Source organism: Siniperca chuatsi, linkage group LG2 (assembly GCF_020085105.1).
Source record: "Siniperca chuatsi isolate FFG_IHB_CAS linkage group LG2, ASM2008510v1, whole genome shotgun sequence".
Classification (NCBI taxonomy): Eukaryota; Metazoa; Chordata; class Actinopteri; order Centrarchiformes; family Sinipercidae; genus Siniperca; species Siniperca chuatsi.
This window is the reverse complement of record NC_058043.1, coordinates 9,654,505-9,679,515: the sequence shown is the minus strand read 5'-3', so window position 1 is coordinate 9,679,515 and position 25,011 is coordinate 9,654,505. Positions and strand designations below refer to the sequence as shown.

Genomic DNA, 25,011 nt, shown 5'->3' with positions numbered 1-25,011 from the left:
CCTTAAATCTTGTTACTGAACAATCAGATAGCACCTCTGGTATGCAGCATATTATTTGCCATTTGCCTGATGAAGAGGGGTTGACTGTGACTTCTTACTTGTAGCTGTAGTTTTGTTTGCTTGTTTATCTTACAATGAATTATATTTGTAAAACTACAATTTCTCTGAAGCTGCCTGCTATTATTATGATATATCACATCTGAAGCCTAAGAAATGCGTATTTTAAGATTTTGTTCTAAATGTGATTTTCTTGCTTTCTTTTCCAGATCTCAGCCCAGTGACTCTCACCAAACATGAGCGGTGGAGTTAATATCAAAGTCATATCTCAGAGTCAGAGTGACACAGGTGTCAGCTTGAGTCTGCCTTTACCTCGAAGCATGATGCCTCTCTCCAAGATGGATCCCAAGCATCAATACGGTGGCCTCCCCAATCCCACTGTGCAGTATCAGCACACCGCCAAAAGACAGCCTACGTATTCTTCATCTTCTGTTTCTCCAGGTCCTGCAGAGCTGCTGAGAGGTACAGCTTTAAAGAACCACCTTCTGCAACAAAAACCTGGCATGTATTCTCATAGAGGCCCAGCAGCTACAGAGCGAACCGATGGAACGTGCTCGGCGTACAGCAGCCCTCAGATACCAAAGAGAGAAGTCCCACGCTCTAAAGATACACTGGACCTCCGCACAAGCACACTGACCCAGAAGGCTTTTCAAGAGCTCCAGTTAAGACAAAACACCAACAAAAACTGGACCTTTGGAAAATATCGACTGAGGAATGTGGACAATGCAGCTGAGGATGACGCCTTGTGTCGGCTCTCTGCTAATGTCCAGTCAGGCCACGGAAGAGGCCGCCTGCTTTATACTAAAGGTGCAAATGGAAATGAGATATCAGGGGTGTCTTCAGCTAGAATGGGCAACATCCAAAAAGAGGTGAGGAACATCTCCAACCTGCGAGCTTCCGAAGGAGAGGTGTCCAGGAACAAATCAAAGTCTTCTTATCACACATTCAACATGCCACGCAGAGGGAGTGAGCCAGGAAAAGTCAACATGGCTGCTGTTGCTCCCTTCAGGTTCAGGTGAGGGCAGTGTTTCACCTTTTAAGATGGGAGGATAAACAGCATTGCACAGACTACAGTTTATTTTTTAGAAAGCATCGAATATGATGCAGTCTTAAGGCATCTCATGCTTTGTCTTATAAATCATCATCTCTGCTTTTTTTTAAAGTGTATTTTCCACTTTTAATAACACTTACTCTACATTTAGTCTGTTTTTTGTCCATTAAAATGTTTGTGTTTATCTCTTTTCCTGTAGGTTTCAGGTCCATGAGGACACAGATGCCTCCCTTGATGATCTTAGTGACTGTTCCTCTGACTCCATGGAGGTCTGCTGTGACGATCTAGGTGAGTCTCTTTTGAATCTCTTTCCACTGATCTTTTCATCCTGGGTATACAGACCCAGCTGATGCTCTGAAGCAGTGGTTCCTGGGCGTCCGGACTAATTCAGGGGGTCACAACATGATTGACTGAATAGACTTTTCTGTAATCTTTATTCTTTTCTTGTTAAATACTATTTTCTTCAGGAGTCTAGAAATAATTCAAATGAATCAATATGAAAAGCAAAAATCGCTCTTTGGTTGAAGTGCTCATGGCTCTTATAGTTAAGACGGAAACCATAAAACCCAGTTTGTGTCCAGTTGTTGCATCTGATTCCCTAACCCTCTCTCCCCTTGTTTCCTGTCTTCTCTCTACTGTCGGCTATCCAAATAAAACATAAAAGCCCTCAAATATACAATACAAAAAGAAGTGCCCACATCTCAGACATATGCAGCCTGTGACAAGGGGTTATACAAACATTATAAGGAGTCAAAGAACCACTGCTGTAAACCTACCAATGAGCAGTAAGTCGGATGCTCAATGATGAATGAGGGATATCTGAGCGTTAAAGAGCAGGCAGTCCATAAAGTTTAATCACTTTGTCGACTTACGAACTGAATTCACCTTTGTCCTTTAGAAGTACATGTCCTCCCTCTGTTGTGTCATTATGCCTGAACAAGTTACTTAAATCTTGGAAAAAAACTAACTTTTTCACTCAGTTCACAGAGTTCAACCAGTTATGTAAAACCCTGTTTTTCCAATTGTATTATATTGCATCCCGTAACACCCAAGCTTTAATATGGCTGAATGTTGACACTGGACTCTGTTCAGCGTGGCAGTTGTTCTCACCAGAGCTGCTGCCAACTCACAACTAAAGCTTCATACTGTATGTACCACCTGTTATGTGCATCAGGATTTCCTGAAGTACTTCACTTCTTTCTTTATGTGCATGTGGGAAAACACATTCTTGGCAGAGAGCACTTCTCTCACATCACACAGCACTGTTAATGCAGCACTGTTTCTTAAATGTTTTCCTGTCTCTGGTGTGCCATCGCGATTATATTTACATCATTCATGTCAGTGCTGTGTTAAACATTAAAAGTTGAATGTTCTGATGCCTGCAAAAACTGTGTACGTCACACATCTTGTTGCTTAGACATACAAACATGACGTGTGTACACAAACACACACACACTGTGTTTGCTTGGTCAATATTTCATTATTTTAAGGAACTCGGAATATCTTGCTGAGTGAAGGCAATTCAACATTACCAGATACAATCACAACAATTCAATCAATTAATTCCAATCCGAGAGAGATTACACAATTAAAGATCTACTATAAATATGTGATTGATTGACCACAAAACATAATTAATACTTAAACATGTTTGTTGTTGAGCTTAGTAGATATTTTTCTAGAACAGGTATAATGTTTACCATGTTCACCATCTTAGTTTAGCATGTTGTCATGCTAACATTTGCTAATTAGCACTAAACACAAATATAGCTGAGGCTGATGGGAATGTCATAAGTTTTGCAGGTATTTGGTCGTACGGCTAAGTTTTGGACAAATTTAAATGTTGAACTGATGATGGTGCTAGATAACAAGTTAAGGGATCACCAAAGTTATAACAATTTATCCTGGGGGGGACATGACATTGGTGTGTGCCAAATGTTGGCAATTCTTCCAATAGTTGTTTAGACATTTCAACCAAACCCTCAAATGTCCACCACATGGTCGTGCTAGAGGAAAAGTCAGGGGATCACTCACTTCATTAGGATTCATCCTCTGGGAACGTCTGTACAAAATTTCAATCCATCCAATAGTTGTTAAGATTTCAGATGTCAGTCTGGACCGACCGACAGACCAACTGCCATCCTTAGAGCTGCCAGCGTGGCTAAAAGGAGTATATAAAAAAAAGTGTTATATGAAAAGAAATGCAGAATTATAATCAATTGCTTGATATTTTCCTTTTACAAGGAATCTGTCAGTACTAAAATACTACCCGTTAGCAATTAGCATTTGTCTGTTTAAATTGATAAATAATCTATCACTTAAATAGTTAGTTAATTTCTCTTTTCAGTTGGTAGTACAACTAATTAAATGGCAGCAGTGTCTGAAGTAGTAGTATAACATTCAAAACCTAAATTACTAGCCTGAATTACTTTACAACAAGTCATTTTGGCTAACATGTCCGATACATTAGTCGCTCCTGATCACCCAAGATGCAGAATTTAGAAAATGACCTCATAATTGTACTGGGCTATTATAAAACCCTCTAACTGTCTTCTTAATTATCTTAATGACTTTGAGGGGTGAGAGCCTCCAGCCAGCCTCCTCAGGGAGAGACAAGACCAGAGACTGAGTGGTCCTCAGCTGAGGGTGGACAGATGCAGGACTTAGAGAGTGAGTGGTTTGATGGGAGGATCGGCTTTCACCTCCTGTCTGCGAGTTCCTCTTGTCCCCACTGGACGGACCTGAGGGACGTTTAAATTCTGTTTTTTGACCGTAGAGCAGAGAGAAGTGTCTTTGTAAGCTGTCATCTGGCTTCAACTATAAGTTAGCTGGAAGATGAAATGACTATTCCATTCATTAGAAACATCTGCAGAGTCTAACGCTCAGTTAGGATCTCTGGTCAGAATTCTTACTTTAAAATAACTAACGTTTCAGAATAAGGAGACTCAGTGTTCCAGGATTAATACAAATTAATCACTCTGGCAAATGTTGAAACTCAGACAAGATGGTTTTACCTTTGCTATCGTTTCCATGAATAGGCTATTGCTTGGCACATGAAGGGAATTTTTGGTGAGAAAACCCTCATAATTGTTCAGGTCAGTCTTCATCCGTCAGGCTGCTTGCATTCCAGCAAACACAATGATTCTATTAGATCTCTATTTAGGGCCTTTTGTATTGCAATAATTACCACATGACTTCAACCCCATGCACAAACACAATCTTTACATGTTCCCTTAACACCATGCTTTGACCTACATGTGACTATGTGCACATTTACATTGATGTTCTCTGCAGATTTCCCCTTTGAGCACATGTGGAAGTCTCCCAGATGTTCTTGAATCCATTGCATTAGAGCAGCTGAGCAACCCCAAAATGATTGCATGTGCTGTCCAGGGAAATGTATAACAGACAGCTGTGTAACTGTCCTGTCATACCATGCACACACAAACACATACATAAACACACACACACACAAAATTGCTCAGATGGCCAGTTGGAGACTGAGAATCAGACCCAGATGTGAAAGAAACCAAATGAAAGATGCAGCTCCACCCTCCTCTCCCCTGAGAAGTGTTGGCAATTGAAAGTTTCTGCATTCATATTTACAGAATGAACACTACATTTTGTTTTTTTAGTATGTCGAATAATTGTCACGACATTTCACTCAAAATCACAAATGTCAACCTGCTGGTGGCGCTAGAGGAAAAGTCAGGGGATCACCAAAGTCATTAGCATTTATGCTGCGGGGACAATGAATGTGTATACCAAACTTCATGGAAATCCATCCAATAGTTGTCGAGACATTTCACTAAAAAACTAAAATGTCACCCAAGTCTGTAGGATTCATCCACTGGGGACCTTGAAACTAAATTTAAATCCATCCAATTTTGTTGTTGATGAGATATTTTGGTCTCGATCAAAGTGGTGAATTGACCAACTGACAGACAGACCGAGATTTCCATCACTAGAGCTACTAAAATTCAACTCCTAATAGGAGGTGTTGGTTTTGTTTCTGTCTGATGCAAACTTTATACATAGATGTACTATGAAAACATCTAAGGCTTGCCGTAAATTTGGCATGTTGGAATTTGAAATCCTATGATTGATAAAGAAATTCCCACTCCCCAAAACAAATAATTCACTACATCAGTGTAAGGTCTCCTTTGAGTGATCTGGAGTCAGCAGGGGAGTCCTGGAACTCGTGATGAGGAGGAACAAGACATGACATTGTTTCCAGAAACAAATTGCCAGATGAAACAACCTCACTGGTCTATGAGCTGCCCCAGGTGCCCTGAAACCCATATTAAAAAAGCAGTGGAGTGTGTTGCAAACCCATTGTGAGAGTTAGAGTAGTACCCTCTGGGCATTGTAGCTAACAGGTCAATCATATCCAGTGGATTTGCACCATCTAGCATGCTTGTGTTCAGTCATGCTGTGTCATAGAAAAGAGCTGTTTTGAAGCTGTGTGAAAACCGTTTACTTCACTTAATAAGAATAGAAAAAGAATCATTTCACCAGCATTGCATTCAGATTGTTTTTAAAGTAGAAATTGTATTTGATAACATGCGGGTTGTATCACAGTAGTTTATGGAAAAGTGTTTCTTTGGCTGCTGTGTTTGTGCAGAGCAGTGAGGTCTGGTGCAGATGACATGCAGGCGATGAGAGAGGGTGGTTTCCATGGAGCAGCACTGCATGCGAGTGCTGCAAAGCCTCTTCAATCCTCATGAGTGATGGTGTTGTGGAATATCTTAAAAACATGATTACACTCATATGTTAGCTAAAAACAATGTGACTGGTTTTTCAATTTAACACAATCATGTGTTTTTTTGTGTGTGTACATGTGTCTTACTCTGATTTGAAGATGTTTCCAAAGTGTGGTTTTGGGTGTGTTACTTGCTTACACTGGCACATCTTGTCGCTCGCTCAGTCTGCTGAAGTGAAGTCACCCATTTGGCCGATACACTTTTTGGATTTTAAGCCGAATTTTCTCTTTTTTTTTTTTTTTCCCCAAGCAGTGGACTAAAACTACCCCATCATTTTTTGTTAGTTCAACAGTTTGCATTAACATCCCATTATGTACCTTACCCTTTAATATTTATGTGATCACTGTTGATATTATATGACAAAAATATAGTTGTCCATTTATACCAGGACAACATACTGCTGATTTTTAGCATATGATTTATCCAGCTTTAAATCTGGAATTGATATCGCAAGGAAGCTCAGACAGGATCAAGAGATAATCTGGATGCTCCAGTTGCATTGTGTGGGATTTTGACAGCAATCATAATTTATGCTATGGTCTGTAATTGCATATCTAAATGTGCATCCATTCACATTAATAACACTTCCACTAACATCACAAATCATGCATCATGTCGAGTGTATTGAACAGGGAACACTGGGGGTGAGGGAGGGGGAGGGGAAGAACAAAGGAATCAGAGGAGATGGTGGGAAAACATGGTGTAGAGGAGAATGGTGCCTGGTTTTAAAAAACACAGATGATCATTTCTCATCGCTCTCTTGCATTTCACATATTCTGCTCAGATACAGCAAAGCATCTTTTTAAATGAAGGAAAAATGAGGGAGGGAGGATGGGAGGGAAGTCGGAGGCGAGGGAGAGGCAGCAGAAAGCAGGGGGAGGAGGGAGCGTTTTTTGCGTCTGCCGCCGCTGTCATTCCGCTGCTGCGCGGTTCAGCGGCAGGAGGGTGTGCTGAAGGGAGGAGTGTGGAAAAAACGGAGGAAAGGAGGACAGGAGGGAAGGAGAGAAAGGGAGTGCCTGGGCAGCACTGCAACAGCTGCAGCTGCAGCAGCCTGTCAGGACGAAAGAGGGAAGAAAGAGAAGGCTGCAGGACTGCCTTAGAGGAAGCCTTTTTATGTATGTTTTTGCACAAGGAAAAGGGTTTGATAAGGAAGCCTGTTTTCTCCCTTGCTGATGCTTTTCTATATGGTCTCATGCAGGAGGCATGCTTGGAAATAGTGTGAAAGGCAGAGGAGATTTGAAGATGGAAAGGACGGATAGCACAAAGGCATACGGCCAAGCAGATGGCAAAGGAGTTGGTATGGCAGCTAAGAGGGCCAAGTCTGCTGTGCCCCAGAGCACACAGCGGGGTGAACTGAAGGTTTACCGGGCGGGTAGCTCTGATGCCAGGCTACCAGTGCCCTCCAGTCTCCGCAAGCAGAGGTCTATGACAAACCTGGCTGTACTCACTGATGCTGAAAAGAAGTTGCATCTTTATGAGCCCAAGTGGTGTGATGACATGACCAAGCCTGGAGCAGGGCAGACAAAGATGGGCAAGCCAAAGACAGCAGGGGGTGGCAGCAGTGCTGGAGGGGGTGCCCCTCTCTCTCGAAACTTATCCAAATCTGAACACTCGCTGTTCCAGGGCAAACCCAAGCCCTTCAGCCCGGCTCCCTCTGCTCTGAGCAAGCAGAGCCGCATTCCTCGTGGTCCTTATGCTGAGGTGAAGCCCCTGAGCAAGGCACCTGAGGATGGGAAGTCAGATGACGAGATCCTCTCCAGCAAGGCGAAGGCCAATGCTAAGAAGCAGGGAGCTGGAGCTGGAGGGGAGTCCGGTTCCAAAGGCCAGGGGGAGGAAGGGGGAGACAAGCCCTTCTTAAAGGTGGACCCAGAACTGGTGGTGACAGTGCTGGGCGACCTGGAGCAGCTGCTCTTCAGTCAGATGTTAGGTGAGTACAGCAGAGCAGTCTTGATACCTTTTACAGTATGTGTGGTCGCCATGTGCTACAAACCAAACGCCCCGCTTGGATGATTTCTCAGCGCTTCTAAAAGTCGACAGCACGCCCCCTTTGATACAACCACCACACGGCACCTGCTTGCTGCTGCAGATCCACATTCCTCCTGAACGGATTTTATGCAGCTCAGCAACTGAGGGAAAAATATGAAGACATCCTTTTTGTGCTTGCAAAGCATGCTCCTCCTCTTATTATTTCATTGAATGCTGCATCAGTTTAGCATTTTCACATAAAGCTGAATGGTTAGCAGAATACAAAAGCTATTATGATGCTCTATTGTTCTTATTCCTCCAGCATGTCACTCATGTGTCTGAGGCTTGGTGCCATTGATTATGTGAAATATGCTTGCTTCGTTTCTTAGCATTGCCGGCTGATTGCATGAAAAAAGCCTAAAGGGTTGGAGATTATTACCAGCAGATTGATCTCCTTTCTAAAGCCCTCGTTAGCTGCAACATGTGCCGATGCACTCGAGGGTCCATCCACTGCTCCACGTACGCTTTCAAAAAGGGAGATGGGAAAGAAGGCATGCCATATTGAATTCATTTTAGGCACACAGACACATATTTAGCCTCCTCCCAGCTCCATTCATCTGTAGAGCATTGACAGATGGTTTACACAACGGTGCAAATGGCAGAGAAAATGGCTTTCTATCTGGAGGTGTAGGTCAGGTGTATCAATAGGATGGGCTTGATGAATATTAAGGGTATTGATCAAATTAAGGTGATTATGCTTCAGATGACTTAATTTTTTTTCTTTGTATATCAATACATGCCTCCTTGTTTAATTGCAGGTGAAGTGTGAATCTAATTACATGACAGGATATGACAGTATCATTGTCTCTGGAGACTTGTAGACTCAGTTTTACCCATCATTACGCATGCATAGATTACGAATGCATAGATGCATTCTTATTAAAATCCAGTTTTCCTTTCAGTTTTTCCTGCAAAGTTATTTGACATCTTTTAGCTATTTTATCATTCATACCTTAAATCTATTGGCCATTTAAGTAACTATTGGGTAGAAAAAGTGTTTTGCAGAGACTAAACATGACTCTTTAATGCACATAACTGCAAAGGGGTTCAAGTTTTAACATCAGTATTTTGGTTTGTGATGACACTTCTGATAATGAGGTTTTCTAATTTAAAGAACCGAAATATTAGAGTGCATGTTTCTCACTCAATGACACTTTGCATTAATTTATATTCCTAAAATTTTATCATTGACAAATCATATACCAACAAGTATTTCATAACTATTCAGTTATTTGTTATTCCATTGCTCCAATATCATCAGGAGAGCATGTTCTCTGTTGCATCTTAATGAACACATCTGTGGTGATTTAATCGGTTATCCATGCCTCATTAGCCTATATGGACATCTAACACTCATCTTAGTCACACTTAAAGTCAACTAAGAACTGTAAACAATAACAAGGATATCATGGATGTTTTTTTGTGTGTTTGAGTGCGAAATCACAACCAAGATTTCAAAAATCTCTGCAGCATCCGGCACCACACCTACGTCTGCTTTATTAACCTAATTGGATAAAATTTGAATCAGGCTGATACATCTATTCTCCTCAATGTAATGCATTGACCCCCATGATGTTTCCAAATCTATTGAAAGTCATTATTTCTCAAAAAGGGAGCTTATTATCTTAATGAATTATTTATCATCATTTAAGATGACAATCCCATGCAGGCCTTTGACACAAGTCAAGTGCATTGTGACCATGAAAGGAAAAACAGCCACCAAAATGGAAACAGAATATGTTGATGGAAAAGCAATGGAAAGGTGGGAAACTATCGCAACACCTATCATTGACTTTAATTGATCAGCAAGATGGAGAAAATATCTTTAATTACAGTATGTTTTGCATTTATGGCAGCATTATCTAAATACTCTTCTACGTATTAGACTGGAACTTTTTTCGCCCCATGTCCCTACTGTACATGTACAGTGGACATGCTTGTTACTGTAAATAGATCTTTTTATTCAGTCTGCAGTATATTCAAGGCCCGCTTAATGCTGTGCTCTGCAGTACATCTCATTTTAAGCTCACTGAAAGGATGCTTTTATTTCTGACCATAGAGGGTCTCTTTCTTTACCAATATGACATCAAGAATGGTGAACTTAGTTAATAGGCTCATTTATTAAACTCGCCATGTAAGTTTGTGCACCACAGCTGTCATACAATACTGGAACATCGCATCCCACTGCCTCATCACAAGACAAGGCTGCAGATGTGCAACAAAATTTAAAAAAAACTTCCATCAAGATCTAGATCAAATAGAATTTTCATGTTTTATCTTGTGGTTTATTAATCTTGTAAAATACTTGCAACTTCTGTTGAACTCAGGACTTCTTCCTCTTCACACTTAACTCTGCTGTGTGATGAATGAAAATAGACTAACCTTAAATCAGTTGCTTGAAATTATTTTCAAAATGATGAATGTACTATGACAAATAGATTCCAGGTCATTAGGACGATAGATAGATAGATATATATTCATGAAGAAAGCAGAAGATTAGAGTAGTACGGACAGCAAGGGGATGAGCAAACCTCATTTCATTGTTATTATATGTGATCTGTCATGCAAGATCTCAAACGTAGCAATGGCCTACAGCTATGTAGAAACATAGTGGAGCAGTGGAATACGTACTGGATAAGGGTGAAGCAATGGTCACGGATGACATTATTTCAAGCTACGCAGGCATGCAAGGGTCACAAAATTTTGACTCTTAAAGGTACAGTGCACATAAAGGCAACATTTTTAAACATGAAAACTGTCTCAATGGTCAAGTAATATAAGATGATGCACTATTTGAATACCACAGTCGAAATGGCAGGCAGACTCTGTTTTGAATTGTAATTGTCTCTCTGCGTCTTACACAAGTTTTAAACATGTAAAAAAGATGAATTGGGGGCAAGATTAAATCGGAGTATCTTTGTCAAAAAGTCACCACCCCCAAAATAAAGATGGGTAACAGTTTTCTGATCACATGGTATTTGATGCTGCCAGTTTTAACAAAACTATTGGCCAAAGCTGCATCATGATTGAATGTTTCAGCTTATACTGAACACTGAAGCAATGGATTTGTGGCCTAAGAATCCCATGAAAGCTGTCATTTGAAAACTAACTACTGAGTGAGAGCCATTCACTATGAGCAATGTGGCGTTCAAAAAAGTGGCCACTTCTCCCTCTTTCTGACATCACTGTGAGCGCTCAAGTTATTTTCCCATCAGTATACACTCACTGTAAAAACTCTAGGTCCATTTGAGGTAGAAGAAAAGAAACATCTTGTGGTTTTGTGCCATAAAGCAACATCTCTTCTTTTCTGTCAAGTGCCTCTGATTTCCTGTGAAATCTGATCCAATGAAACAGGCTCTGAAATGAACTGTAGAGGTGGATAAATACAGAGTCAGTCATCTCACTGATCATCTAGTTTTGTTTATGGAAATTTGAATGGAAATTATACTAATGTCTCTACTAATTAATTGGTGCAACATGTAGGACCTTTTTAATGTTGATTTAGCAGTGTTAGCAAGTTTAATAACTTAGGGCCTTTTAACACTATTTTAGAATAAATTTTGCCTTACTTGCCTTTGCACTGTCGACTTCCTGTGTTGCATCATTCATAGGTCTTTCCCGATTCACATCTGCTTCAATATTCTGTGTATTGTAGACATCACTGCAATGCAGGGTGCCAGAGGACTGTCAGTAACAGCATAGGAACACAGTGCATAATGCATACAGTATATAGTCAGAGCACACATGTGAATCACATCTGTTCTGTATCCAGGAATGAGTATATTCCCAGGAATTCATCACAGTAAGTTAGCAATATCCCAGAATTACAATGTGGTTAGTGGGGTTTGTGGATGTGATGTGACCGAAAAATTAGTTTCTATTTTGTGTGTCTGTGTGTGTGTGTGTGTGTGTGTGTGTGTGTGTGTGTGTGCATGCACGCTTTCTCTTAACATAATAAGGAAATATTGTTAGTTAACGTATGTGGCAAGTCGTAAAAATGTTAATACTGAAAGTATCATTAAAATGTTAACACACAAATATTTCATTTGTTTTCCTGCCAAAATATCCAATATTGCATAACAAATTAGGATAGTAGCAACTACAGCATTGTTGGATGACGCTCGTCATGGAATCTCAGCCAAATGCTATTGGCTAAGTCCGAAATCACTCCCTATTTACTAAATAGTGCACTGTTTTCACGGTGACATGACATGTGTACGTTCTGCTAACAATCTCATAATTACCGTACATTTGAATATTTTGTGTCCAAAATTTCACTTTACTGCTCACTATAGAGTTAAATTTTTTGTCTCTATTGTACGGTAAATAGTGAATGAGTGAGCAAGAGAGTGAATTTGGAGACAGCCATTGAATTCCACAGATGATAAGATTTATATTCTTAAGTTTTAGCAGACTTTTCTCAGGGTTTATAATGTAGCATTATAGAATCCCTACTCAAAAAAGCTAATTATACCTAAGCCCAGACAAGTTTCCATCAACATAATACTTAAAATGAACTCAATCTCATTCTTTCCAGCTCACACAGTCATAAATCATAAATTACAGTGTTTGTCAATATTGTACATATACAATACACACCTATATTGTATTCTACTGAGGTACACATGTTTCCAGAAGACTATTTATTGGTTTTTCACTGAGCCCATACATTTTATGTATTTGGGGTCTATGCCATTGAAACCTGCTACTGAAACCAGCTAATGTATAAAAAGTTCTATAATGAACAAGTCCTCAGTTTCATTGCAGATTTGGACTATATATTGTCAGTGCTGGTTTTACAAATAGGACGTTAGCAAATGTGTTTTGAACTGTATCTAAATGTTTGTGTTTAATATTAATGCTTAGAATTCACACCCTCTTTACACCCTGCTGAATTTGTTCAACATCCCCTTATGAGAGCAGCACATTATTTGACGTGTGTTCCCCTGACATCCTCGCTGCTCCTCCAGCTATTCTAGTTAATGCATTGAATGTTAATTTCTTTCTCCCCAAGGGGTTTTTGCCTCCACACTGTGGCGGGAAAACCCCATCTCGTTGTGTTTTTGAGACATGAACATTTCTCTCATACAGCTATCACAACAACACACCCATTGTACTGTAATACTGATTTGACATGGTCATGACTCGCTGACTGCACACTGTACATTGCACCCAGCTTTGTCCAAATAAGCTGACCTGCAGTGAAATCCTTCTGGCTGCAGTTCATCTTATTGTTGGCCTTACAACTTCAACTGAATGACTCTGAGATAATGCTCAATAAAACAAAAAACAGAAGCTCTGGGAAGAAAAAACTCAGCGCCTTGAAAGAGATCCTGGTGTGATATGAATGTCAGAATACATCCCCCTGGTGGGCAAACTAAGTTACAGGCGACCTTTCAGTATTTCATTTTCAGGATGTACCATGTCAGTGCAGAAGAGGGGCAGAGCGGAGGTTACCATGGTGAGGGAACCCATGGAGTGAAATGTGGCTGCCTAATGATGTGAACATACGCTGTGTGCTTACAAGAAGACACCTGTCACATCAGTCCAGACACAAATAATGCAATCGAGAATGCATGCATGTGGAGGCGTGTGTGTGTGTGTGTGTGTGTGTGTGTGTGTGTGTGTGTGTGTGTGTACATGCATGAATTATCTTAAAACACAAGCAAAGACCACAGTAAAACAGCAGCTTGCATTTGAGTTTTATTTTGACATTCTAAATGTTTTATAACCTCTTGTTCTGCATGACTGACCCACAGACCCTGAATCCCAGAGGAAGCGGACCGTGCAGAATGTCCTTGACCTCCGCCAGAATTTGGAGGATACAATGTCGAGTCTGCGGGGCTCCCAGCTTAGTCATAGGTAAGTACACTATATCTGCATTTTTGAATTTTGTATTGTTTCATAATGGTGTCCGATACGCCACTGGCAAATATCACATATAAACCGAAGACCATGTAAGTTTTGTTCATGAAATCATACAACCCTAAGTCAAATTCCACCTTGGGTTCAAACTGAAAAGAAACACAATCTCATGTGAACAACCAACGGATAGCTTGTTGGATCGATACATAACACAATCATATGTAAACAGTTGTGCTGTGGCCGCTTGGAGAGTTGCCACCTGGTTCACATCTGGCTTCCATCTTACTTAAATAGCCCGTCTCTGTTTCATGGGCATGACTTCATTCTAGGAATCTCTCTGTTTGGCTCTCATAGGCAAGAGGCCCAGGCATTAATTTGTTGCAACAACCACAACACAACGAGACACTGGTGGAGGACAGGTCATTTGGATATTAAAGTTGGGATGTAATATCCTGTGTATAATGAATGTAAGCAGGAATACCATTCTCCTTGATAGGTATTCCTATCTCTTTAAACCTGCATTAGTTAGTATTTTTATTTTAACACAAACAACAGAACATCTTCTGAGATATCAATGTCAGATTTTTTTACTCTTTTTATATCAATATTGGTATCAGCCTAAAAAATCCAGCAGTAATTCCTATACAGCCTCTATGAAACAAGATGCATGTTTTGATTGTTTTATAGAGAATTACATCATCAAAATGTATAATATGAAGCCATTTATTTGATTGAACCGTTTTCTCAGGCTGCAATCAGCCCAAGTGATGCATTAAATAAGTTAGACATCAATGACTGACCAAACAGGCACTCTTCAAATTAATGTATATGTTATCAGTAACAATGTGTGCTTGTCATCCCTCATTCAACTCCATCCATTAGCTTATCTGTGAAATCTTGCGATTGTATACTTGACATTGGCCAGACCTTGTTAATGGATCCTTGAGAAGACATCTTGTAATTCTCAGATGTATAGTAGTTATCTTGATAGATATTATTTGATCAATTTTGGCAATTATTCAGGTGTCTTTTAGACAAACTACTATATCACTCATTCACTCAGTTTCCGTACTGGAGTGGCACCAGTTAGCCTCCATATTGATGAATTAACCATCAACAATGGATAAAAATACTCCCACGGTCTGAGCCCTTGCAATATTTATTTGGGTAAGTTGGTAGATGTAGTTATGTAATCGGCAGACGCAGACAAGACGTTCACAGCTATTTGGAGACATTTCTAACCCTGACCCACTTACAGGAGTGAATAGGAAAACTTTGATATAATCTACACAGAATAATGGAAAGAAGTGGACTGTGTTTACTATAGCATTTTTTTTGGTCTGGTCATGCAAAGCAGAGTCCTTGGTGTATGTATATGTATTGCTCGGAGAGACAGAGAGATACTGTATCCTATACTAACACAGAAATATCAGGTCATCCCTCTCTTTGTCTTTGGGTTCTGAGAGGCCACAACTGCTGTATCTGGGTCAACAGCAACTCAATGCCACTGTGGGTTTCTTTTGAAGGACTTCTGACAGAGAAAGAAACATGTTTTTTCTGTGTTCTCTGGTATCATCCTTTGCACTGTTGTTGATATACTGATTCTGTGTGTTGTTCTAGACAAGACTGTCAGCTAAATGCCTCAAGTATATAAATGTAACACATGCTGGCCCTTCCCTCATGTGTCTCTCTAGCTGTGTGGACAGCAGTAATGTGGGCTATGACAGTGATGAGACCAACGCTCGCAGCATATCTAGTCTGTCCAACCGCTCATCACCTCTCTCCTGGCGCCATGGCCAGTCCAGCCCTCGTCTTCAAGCCGGCGACGCCCCGTCCTCCACTGGTGGAGGATACCAGGGGAGTAAGACTGGCTCCCAGTACACGGCACATACGATGCCAGCTCGCTGCTCCAGCCGCCTCAGCAGCACGTCTCGCATTGAGCTCATCGAAGGGTTGGACATCGATGACACTGACCTCAAGTCTGGTTACCTGAGTGACAGTGACCTTCTAGGAAAGAGCCTGCCAGATGATGACGACGACAACCTGGCGAATGGGTAAGAGTATCTGAACATAAGAATGGGTTTGAACCTCTTGTTACCATGACAACACAAACCAATTAATGACTGCAGTTGGCTGCATGCTGGTTTGTCCTTTAGGCCTCCACCTTGTGACTTTGAAAAGGTCAGTTAGTTGTTGTTGTCAAATTGCATTATACTCACAGTAAGCAATAAGCTGATTGGTATCCTGCTGTAATTGCTGGTTGTTGCTTCATTTCAGTATTTAAATGAAATTATAGGATAAGAATAATTGCATTTTAACATTCAACAGTGGTGCAGAAAACTTTCATGAAGGAAATCTTTAATGCCGACATCATGGCCTTCTGCTTTGTCTTGGTATCTGATGTTTTGCACTTGGCAGGCTCATTATAGCTTTCATCAGCAGTCTCTGCTGATACAGTTTTGTCTTCCTCTTTAAGGATTTCTCAAAGTGCCCCTGACACGATCAGAGGCTGCTTTTGCTGACGGTGAGAGAATGCTTTCGGTTTTTCACTGATGAGAGAATTTGAAAATTCATCAGGTGTCCTCTCAGTTACAATAAATGTCTTCTCGCCTCTGACTGGTATAAACTGTACAGCTTGTGAATGTTGTGAAGATTATGTTAACAGGTACAGAAGCAACAAATAGTTAAGATTACACATGTGACAATACTTTACTTTTTTAACAGGAAGGCTACATCTTTTTCTTCTTCTTCTTCTCCCTCTCCTCCTTTTTCTTCTGCTTCTCTTGCTTCTTCTCTTTCTTGCTCTTGTGTGTCTTTATCTAATTCCGTCTCCCAAGCTGAAAGCTGACAGTGAGAGTCAGAGAGGGAGAGAAAGAATCCAGGACAGTTCTCAAATGTGGTTTAGCAGCTTTATCGCTGTTGCACATGCAGTGGGATTTAAACTCAGCCTCTGGAGAGCTCGCTAGACCCTGTTAGCCAGGTCACGTTCTTTCTACAGAGTGGAGTAAGGAGAAGAAAATAAATTGGACACATTTTTAGATGAGTAAAAATTAGAGCAAAGAAGTAAAAGCGTGAAATGGAAATGGGTCAATTTAAATTCTGTAAAATTTGGAGCTGAGGTGAATCAGAGCATGATAAGACTGATGCTAAGAATGAGTTTTCTTTTTCAAAGAAGCATTGTATTAAATAAAAATGTACAACTAGCTCCATGTGTAAAGGTTTGGCATTTTGTTCAGAAGGAGGTGAAAAAGATCAGACCGCAGAGCCCTGACAAGGTTGGGATTAAACAGGGATTATTTCATATTCCTCACAGTAATATCCATGCACTCAAAATCCATTTAAATTTCCCCTGCTCTACTGTGGTGGTTCAAATTTATGTGAGAGGTTAGCGTGGGGACTCGCCTCTGCTTTGCAACACCACTGGCACCAAAGATGCTAATCATTTTATGTAACCATTTTTAGAAAATGCCTCATCATGCTCAGTGTTAGGCCACCAATGTCAACATTCCCTAAACATGCTTTCAAGGTGACTGTGAGACATCCTGGTGTCTACAACCGGTCCCTACAGTAGATTATTACGATTTACACCAAGAAGATTATGGGTGTGTTTGAATACATACATGTTATGTCTTTTCCAATGTGTTATCAGAGTAATAATAGGCAATTGTGGCTGCCAAAATGCACCAAGATATGGAAATACTGGGTGCTATTTTCTCTTTGACCTTGATTAGGTTACATGCTTATACTTGGAAAATACAACACTGTGGAAGCCCCTCTGATTTGTATGCTTTGCTGGTTTGTGTTTGCATTGGTTAAGTGGAAAGTTTCCTTGATTCTCCTGCAGGAATACTGGAAAGCTGGTGCTGCTGTTCAACATTAATCCATTTTGGCCTCATAAATATACCAACAACCTTTGGTGTAGATAACTAACTAATCCAGTTTTTGAAGCAGGCGCAGCAGCACATGCTCTAATTTACTTCTTATAGTATCTTCTTGCAAATTCTGTGATACATTTGCATATCTACTGTACATCCCTTGTCACACACTCACAGTTCAGCTCATGGGGAGCCATTAGCTACCATCTCTTAAAATAGATCAGGCACCTCCTGCGTAACCATGGAAACCAGCTGGTAATCGACTGTATGGCGAGGTGCAATTTCTTTCACTAAAGCCCCAGTTTTACATTTCCATAGATTTCATTGATCTGAAATTAGCCGTAATATAATTAACTATATCTGAATGGTAGAGTTAGACTTCTTGCCAATCAATATTACTGTTAGTTTTCAATATATAATGCTAGTATAATGTATAAAACCAATGTATGATGCTTAAAACAAAAAAAGACAAATATCCACTAGTGAAATTATATGACAAAATGCATGTTGTTTATCAGCGGATGGAACTACAGCACATTGCTCGATGTCTAAAGGATATTGATTAACCCAGACAGTACTGGCTATGTAAGGCTAAATGTGCACACACTAACAGAAATCACTGTTGCTGTGAGGCTGTGTGTCTGCCTCATCAATAATCTGATACCACATACATCCCAATCTCCTGATGAGCTCCATCATTCCATCAGAGGTATAGTCACTTCTCTACAGCAACACACAGTTTAATGATAATCTGTTAAAGGAAAAAAAGTATTTAAGAATCCTGTTTTATTAATCATATATATAGCTTTCTTGTTTGTTCCTGGGAAACGGGAACCATTCATCTGTTACCAGTTTCTATCATTTTAAGTATTACTGTATGTCATCCCACAATATAGCTTACAGACCTACAATAAATATAACCTTACTTAAACCTGCATTATCAATTTTTCACCACTAGAAAACAGAAGAACTTAGAAACAAGCTGACATGGCCTAACAAAGTCGTTCAAATGTAAGTGGATATTTGCCCATTTACACATCAAGCAGACATGGAACAACATTAATCCATTTTGACCACTTTGAGTCAGACAAACAACAAAATGAGCTTACAAATACACAACCACTACGATATCACTGGCTCAGTTGTAAGCAAACAATTACCTACTTTCACATTCAGCAGACACAGCCACACCATAAATATTCATCATGGCTTGTGTTTCTGGTCACTTGATGAATATAAGACCAATATTTGCTCTTGTTTTAGCTCTGGTTTGCTCTTCACCAACTCTTGAGAAAAATGTTTAGGTCTTTAGCTTGCTAGATATTCAGCTTTCTTCACCAACTAGTCACTAACGTTGTTAACTTTCTGCAGTTTTGTTGCAAGGTAGGCAATAGTTTATAAGAGCATGTTTGCTGAAAACGGCTGGCTAGGAATCGTGTTGATTAGAGCGACTCCTGTAGAAAGAGGCTCAAAAACTCTTTGTTACTCTCACTTTGTTACTACAAGCAACCCCTTTCACATTGCAAACAGCAGTTTGATTCAATGTTAATGCAAAAAAATATTGAATAAAGTACCTTTTAAAAAATTTTATTTTTGTTTTTTTTACTACTACTTTAGCTGTTTGGGTGTTAATTCTGGTAGATTTTGAGGGTTTTCTTTGTGGTGGCACATTATATTGAAAGGTGTTTCTAATTATTGGTCCACCTCATTGACAATAATATGCAATCCAGTACAACAACACTACAAAGTACAGTCTCAAATATTAAATCGCTGCCTCTCTACACAAAGGAAGTATTTGTCATTATAGGTCAGTTGCTATTTTTCTGGTCATTCAGTACACGTCTTCAAACTGTTCTCAACTCAGATGTTGAAATACAGAGCATGGTTTACTTTTGGTTACAACTGAAATTGCCATATGTACAGTGTAATATTAGAATTATACATAATTTCCCATCTTCCCCTCACTAGACACTGCGTCTGTTTTTGAAATGTTATGAGACTGAGTGAGTGACTGTGTTTTATGTTTCATGAGTGTTGAGATGGCTTCTTATTTAGCTTTGACCACGTCAATAATCATAACTGTTTCCTGTGGTTTCATTCTTCACACCATACTGGCAAAGTTTAACCATCACTCCTATGATATCATCCCATTGCAAGCCATATTTAAAACGCTGGTTTACGAGTAGAGCAGTAATCACATTATATTGCTGGTGTATGGTTGGTTTTTCCATATCTGGTATATAAATTATGACTACTATTCAGCATTCAGTGTCATTTTAGTGGTGTTCAGTCAATTATGGTTGATGTCTTGCAGGCAATTAGCTCTAGTGTATGTAAGCACAGGTTAGCTTTTCATGTTTAATGCAGATGTTCACCGGGAAAATTACTTGTTTTTTCCATAATGTCATTTAGTTGATGGGATGAATGCAAGCCTAATGTTTGTAACAGAACATGTGAATTTCACAGGGGGCCCATCTGCCTAAACATGATTATTGTATTTGACAGATTTACGTATTAACTTGGCAGATTAACCGTTTGAAAACCTTAAATTGGAAGATCTCAACGAAAAAAAGGCAAACATCTTTTAGCATTTGGTTTGGCTGCAAACTCTTTGGCTGACTGAGGAGAGAAGCAGCGAAAGGCACTTAGCTGCAATAAAGAGCTATTGATGACTGCAGTGCTTCATAGGAAGCTGAAGTACCACCTCACTTTTGGGCTAGCTTTTGTTCTACAAGATGTTTTTGTTTCTTTCAACACCCTCTCTTAAAACCTGAATTACTAGAACATTAAGACTTGTGATACTGTACCTGTAATAGTTGAACAGAATAATCCACCACATGTCAGTATTTCACAAACCCTAAATGGTTGGTAATTAGGTTTGGCCAATATTATTTTTTTAATTCACTTCTAAATCCCTAGATTTATAAAACTGTGTGGTTGTTTCATTCCTCTTGCCACAGCATGTCATGGTTTGTGCAGTAGCCAAGCTTACACCTCCTACTGCTGTTACACCTAAGCAGATAGCCGTAGGCTTAAACCTGCATTAACTAATTATATATTATATTATATTATATTATATTATATTATATTATATTATATTATATTATATTATATTATATTATATTATATTATATTATATCCAGCTCGGTTATCTGTTAATGCTCCGCTGCTGTTCACCAGCTAGCAACTTTGTCTGTCTGCTGTTTGGTGCTGGGCAGGTAGTATACATGGTTCATCAGGGCTTTTTCGCTGAAAACAGCTGCTGAACCAAAACAGTAAAGTTCTGGGTTGTAATAACAAAACTACCTGAAAGACCCTAAAACGCTCTGTAGAGCTGAGGGAAAGTGCAGAGTCTGGTGATAATTCTCGGTGAGTTTCTCACTTTGAGCAACCCATTTGACATTACCTACACACAGTCATTTGATCTATTGTTAATAAAAAAAATCCACCTCCTAATAATACATCATGTCTGCTCAAACTGTGCAAAAGAACTGTAGATAACAGGAATTTCAAAAATAGACAGGGAAGTATACATTTAACTTCCGCTCTACCCTGTTACATGATGTGAAATTTTTTAGTTTTAATTTAGAATGTAGTATAGATATGATATAGTATATTTTTGGAGACACATCTCTTTTACAGTACAGATTAATTAGATTTTTATTTTATTAGATCTGTTAATCATCTGGTACATTTATTAGATTTCATGATGGCACCATGTGCTGTTCATAGCTTCATACATGACACAGAGCAAGTCCCAGTTTCATCATAGTTGATGCATGTAGATTACATATTGTGGAAAAAGACATGGTGCAGGTGAAATAAAATTGCTTGTCCTGTACTCTACAAGGCAACAGAGGGTTTGGGGCGAGTATGTGGACATCTGGGGATCTGGACTGTACCATTTTGTGTTTCTATGTAGCAGTATACAGGCAGCAATGCAGAGCAGAGAAAAGAGGCTGGTTCAGCAGCATCACACCTCTGATCATGCAGCAACATGGCTCGGGATGTGCTGCCATGGCAACCGTCTTCCACTGACCCACTGATGGGCTGCCTTGTGTGTCAGTGTGATAGCTGCCTAACAAATGTATGTGTGGAGGATGTGCGTGTGCATTGGCCGCTGGTTTGTGTGTGAGATGGATAGAGAGAAACACAAACAGAGGAAATGAGAGACAGACAGAGAGAGAGAGAGGCTGGTGTGAAGATGGCATGCTTACCTCTTAATTGGATTGTTTTTTAATTGGCGTTGTGGGTGAGAGCTGTCTGCCTACAAAGCTATTGTTATTGTTTGTATTTCCATTTGTGTCCTTGTATTTCCAGGATTTACAGTAGCACTGGTCGTGGAAAATTATTTCATTCATTTTTCCAGAAATCTGGACTGGAAGATTGACCCAAAAAGAACAAACATATTTAATTCATTTTAATAGGGAAAGTTTCCAATGCATGTTACAGACAAAATGAATATTCTTGACCCTCACAAGCAGTGAATGCATTTCATTGCTATTTTTGCCTACATTACTGTATATTGTAGATAAGCCCTTGGCTTAGTTTGCTCCTCTGGCAATGTCATTTCCATGGTAACCATAATAAAGCTTTGCCCATGCTAGTGAGTGGATCTGCTCAAAGCTTGGCGTGTACAGTATGAAAGTGAGTGTTTATACTTTTCTAAAATATTGGCATACTTTACCTCCTCACTCATGGAAACTATGTATCGACACATTTTGTAATGCACAAAGGGTTTGCTGCAGTCATCTGATCCTGGATCTGTGCCCCCGGCAGTCTGCATTCAATTTCCCTTTCCTGGCCGGGGTGGACCTTTCTATAGTCTCTGAGTGCTTCCCATAACTATTGAAGCCTCACACGTTTTCTGACCCACTTAAACCCATCTGCACAAAATTGGGCTTTGGCTTCTCTGCTCTGGTTCTCTGCAGGCACTGCTGGGATTACAGTTTAGTGAGGCCACCGCTTGGGGTCAGTCCTTTATGGGCTATGGCTCAGTGAGAAGGGATGTTTTCTTACTACATACTACACACACACACACACACACACGGTTTGTTTCACTATCCCCGTGGGGGACAGTCATTGACATAATGCTTTCCCTAGCCCCTTACCCTAACCTTAACCATCACAACTAAATGCCTAACCTTAAGCCTTAACCAACCATAACCCAATTGAAACCTGTACCCTAAAACCAAGTCTTAACCTTCAAAAAGCAGTCTCTACCCATGGGGACCTCAAATATTGTCCCCACAGTGACACAAGTCCCCATGGGTTAGTGTGCATTCAAGTTAAAGTCATACATAGAAAAGGTTTCAGTCGTAGTCATCTGGACACTGTTTTCAGAATCAAGACGTTTGGCTCCCATCCGGAAGAGAATGACTTCCGGATGGGAGCCAAACGTCTTGATTCTGAAAACAGTGTCCAGATGACTACGACTGAAACCTTTTCTACGTTAGAACACTCCTGGACGAATGAGGGACTACACCGTCTTAAAGTCATACATACAGTCATACATACAGTCTTTTACTAATCACTTTAAAATGCTTTGACTTTGCATCTGTTTCACAATGGTTTGGATGGATTAAGGAAGAGTAAACAATAAAAAGCACCCACCTCTGTTGTGTGTTATGGTGTGGTTATGTGTTACTGTTACCCAGACATACAGTACACGCAGGATCCCGCAGTCAGCAGCTCAAACACATCTGGGGTCAATATGTAGCTCTTATTCCCCAACATGGGTCAGTAAAATACTGGATCTTGAAGGCCCCCCCAACACCAAACACGTCTCCACCTTCACCAGCATCTTCAGCCACGTGTATAATGGAACATTACAGCAGCACACCAGGGAGTATGAATCATCCCTATATCATGTCTGCGTGTGGTCGTCTGGGTGTGCAGTTTGGATTCCACTAGTGCATAATACTGTGATACTGTTTTGGATCACAGTATTTTTTTAAATGTGAATCACAGGGTACCTGTTAATCCATCATTCCCCGTTTATCAATTTGTTTGTTTTTAGGTTGGTATAAAAATGTCAGATTATCTGCTTTAAGCATGGCTAATGAAGTCTGGTTGGTTCAGATTAGTTCATAATATACTGATTTGGCTCTGCTTCAACTCTGTGTTGATACTGAATCTGCATTACTCAGACAGCATGCAGAGTCAGTTCAAGTTCACTATTTAAGTGCCATATCAATCAAGTTGATATGAATTTGTCTTAGTGCAGCTGAGAGACAGAGCACAAGGACAACATCATGAAACAATAAAACATCATAATACCCAAACAGCAGAGTATTCCAGACTATCAGGCTGTAAATGTGGCACCGCATGAGACTGTGGGTCTCAGGATGAAGTGTGCATCAGTTGTATTGTGGCTACATCTGTGGGAGGAAGTTTCCTGTCTGAGGTTGATGGAGACTGTACATTCATTTTCCAGTCTGATAATCAAACGACGAGTCCATTTTCTGGGGCTCTGCAGAGATGAGGCGGCCGGCTACAGTCCCAGACACAGTCACTGATGCATCTCAGACCCATTTACTACACTGATATACCACTGCTCTGTGATGAAGACAGCCCAATCCTGTTTGCCTAGCTATGGTCAAGCTCAATACGGATCACAATTAGGCACTGGGAAGATCAGAGATGTGCTGAAGCAAAGCTCCGCTAGCTTTTTCATCTGTAGTCCTTTTGAATGAATGATATTTAAACAGACATAAATCACTGAACACAGTGTTTTCCTGTGATGCTGTCTTTCTGAAGTAATTTTTCACATTGTACCATTGGATTGAATGCACAGAGTAGAGGAATGCCAGCTCTTTCTCTGCATCAAAGGGTTCAAAATCCAGTGAAGTTTTCTAAATGCCAAGTTGTGTCTTCTGTGATACATAGTCATAGAGCATGTACACTAAACTACAGCCATAGGAGGCACAGCTTCAACTAATTGTGCCTCCTGCTGGAAATCTAATGTCATGACACCACATGGAAACAGGCTGTATAACAGCAACACAGTTCAAATTCCTCCAGGTTTACTGTAGTATTTTTATAATCTTTTAAAGTAAGTAAAGTTCCAAAATCTTGTGGAAAGCCTTAACAGAAGAGTGGAAACTGTTATATAGCTTCATATAAAATATTTATGGTTTTGAATGAGATTTACAACAATCAAACATGGATGTCATTATGTTCACTATGTCCACATACTTTTGATCATGCATCATACATTTGACAGTTTTAAAGTTTTTTCACCTTGGCTCATTGCTCATTGAAGAAAAATGAGAATGCTTGTTCAACTGTAATTTAATTTACTACCAAGTACAGTAGCTTCCAATGTGCACTAAATATTTTAAATATATCAAGAAAGGCCTTTAGAGAACTTGAG

At 40.0% G+C, this 25,011-nt stretch overlaps 1 protein-coding gene across 12 annotated transcripts in view; it reads left to right on the top strand.

The window, feature by feature from the left end:
- The window catches only part of nav1b (neuron navigator 1b), a 72,891-nt gene that overhangs the window by 16,653 nt on the left and 31,227 nt on the right, over window positions 1-25,011 (top strand). For 10 of the 12 annotated variants that reach the window (XM_044213472.1, XM_044213494.1, XM_044213488.1 and 7 more), the window contains exons 2-5: window positions 267-1,072; window positions 1,308-1,396; window positions 13,656-13,758; window positions 15,456-15,815. In XM_044213472.1, the coding sequence (XP_044069407.1) occupies window positions 294-1,072; window positions 1,308-1,396; window positions 13,656-13,758; window positions 15,456-15,815 (1,331 nt within the window). In that variant the 5' untranslated portion in view covers window positions 267-293. Of the gene's footprint in view, window positions 1-266; window positions 1,073-1,307; window positions 1,397-6,826; window positions 7,799-13,655; window positions 13,759-15,455; window positions 15,816-25,011 lie in introns of those variants that run through there. The other 2 variants (XM_044213515.1, XM_044213498.1) reach the window with 1 other exon arrangement.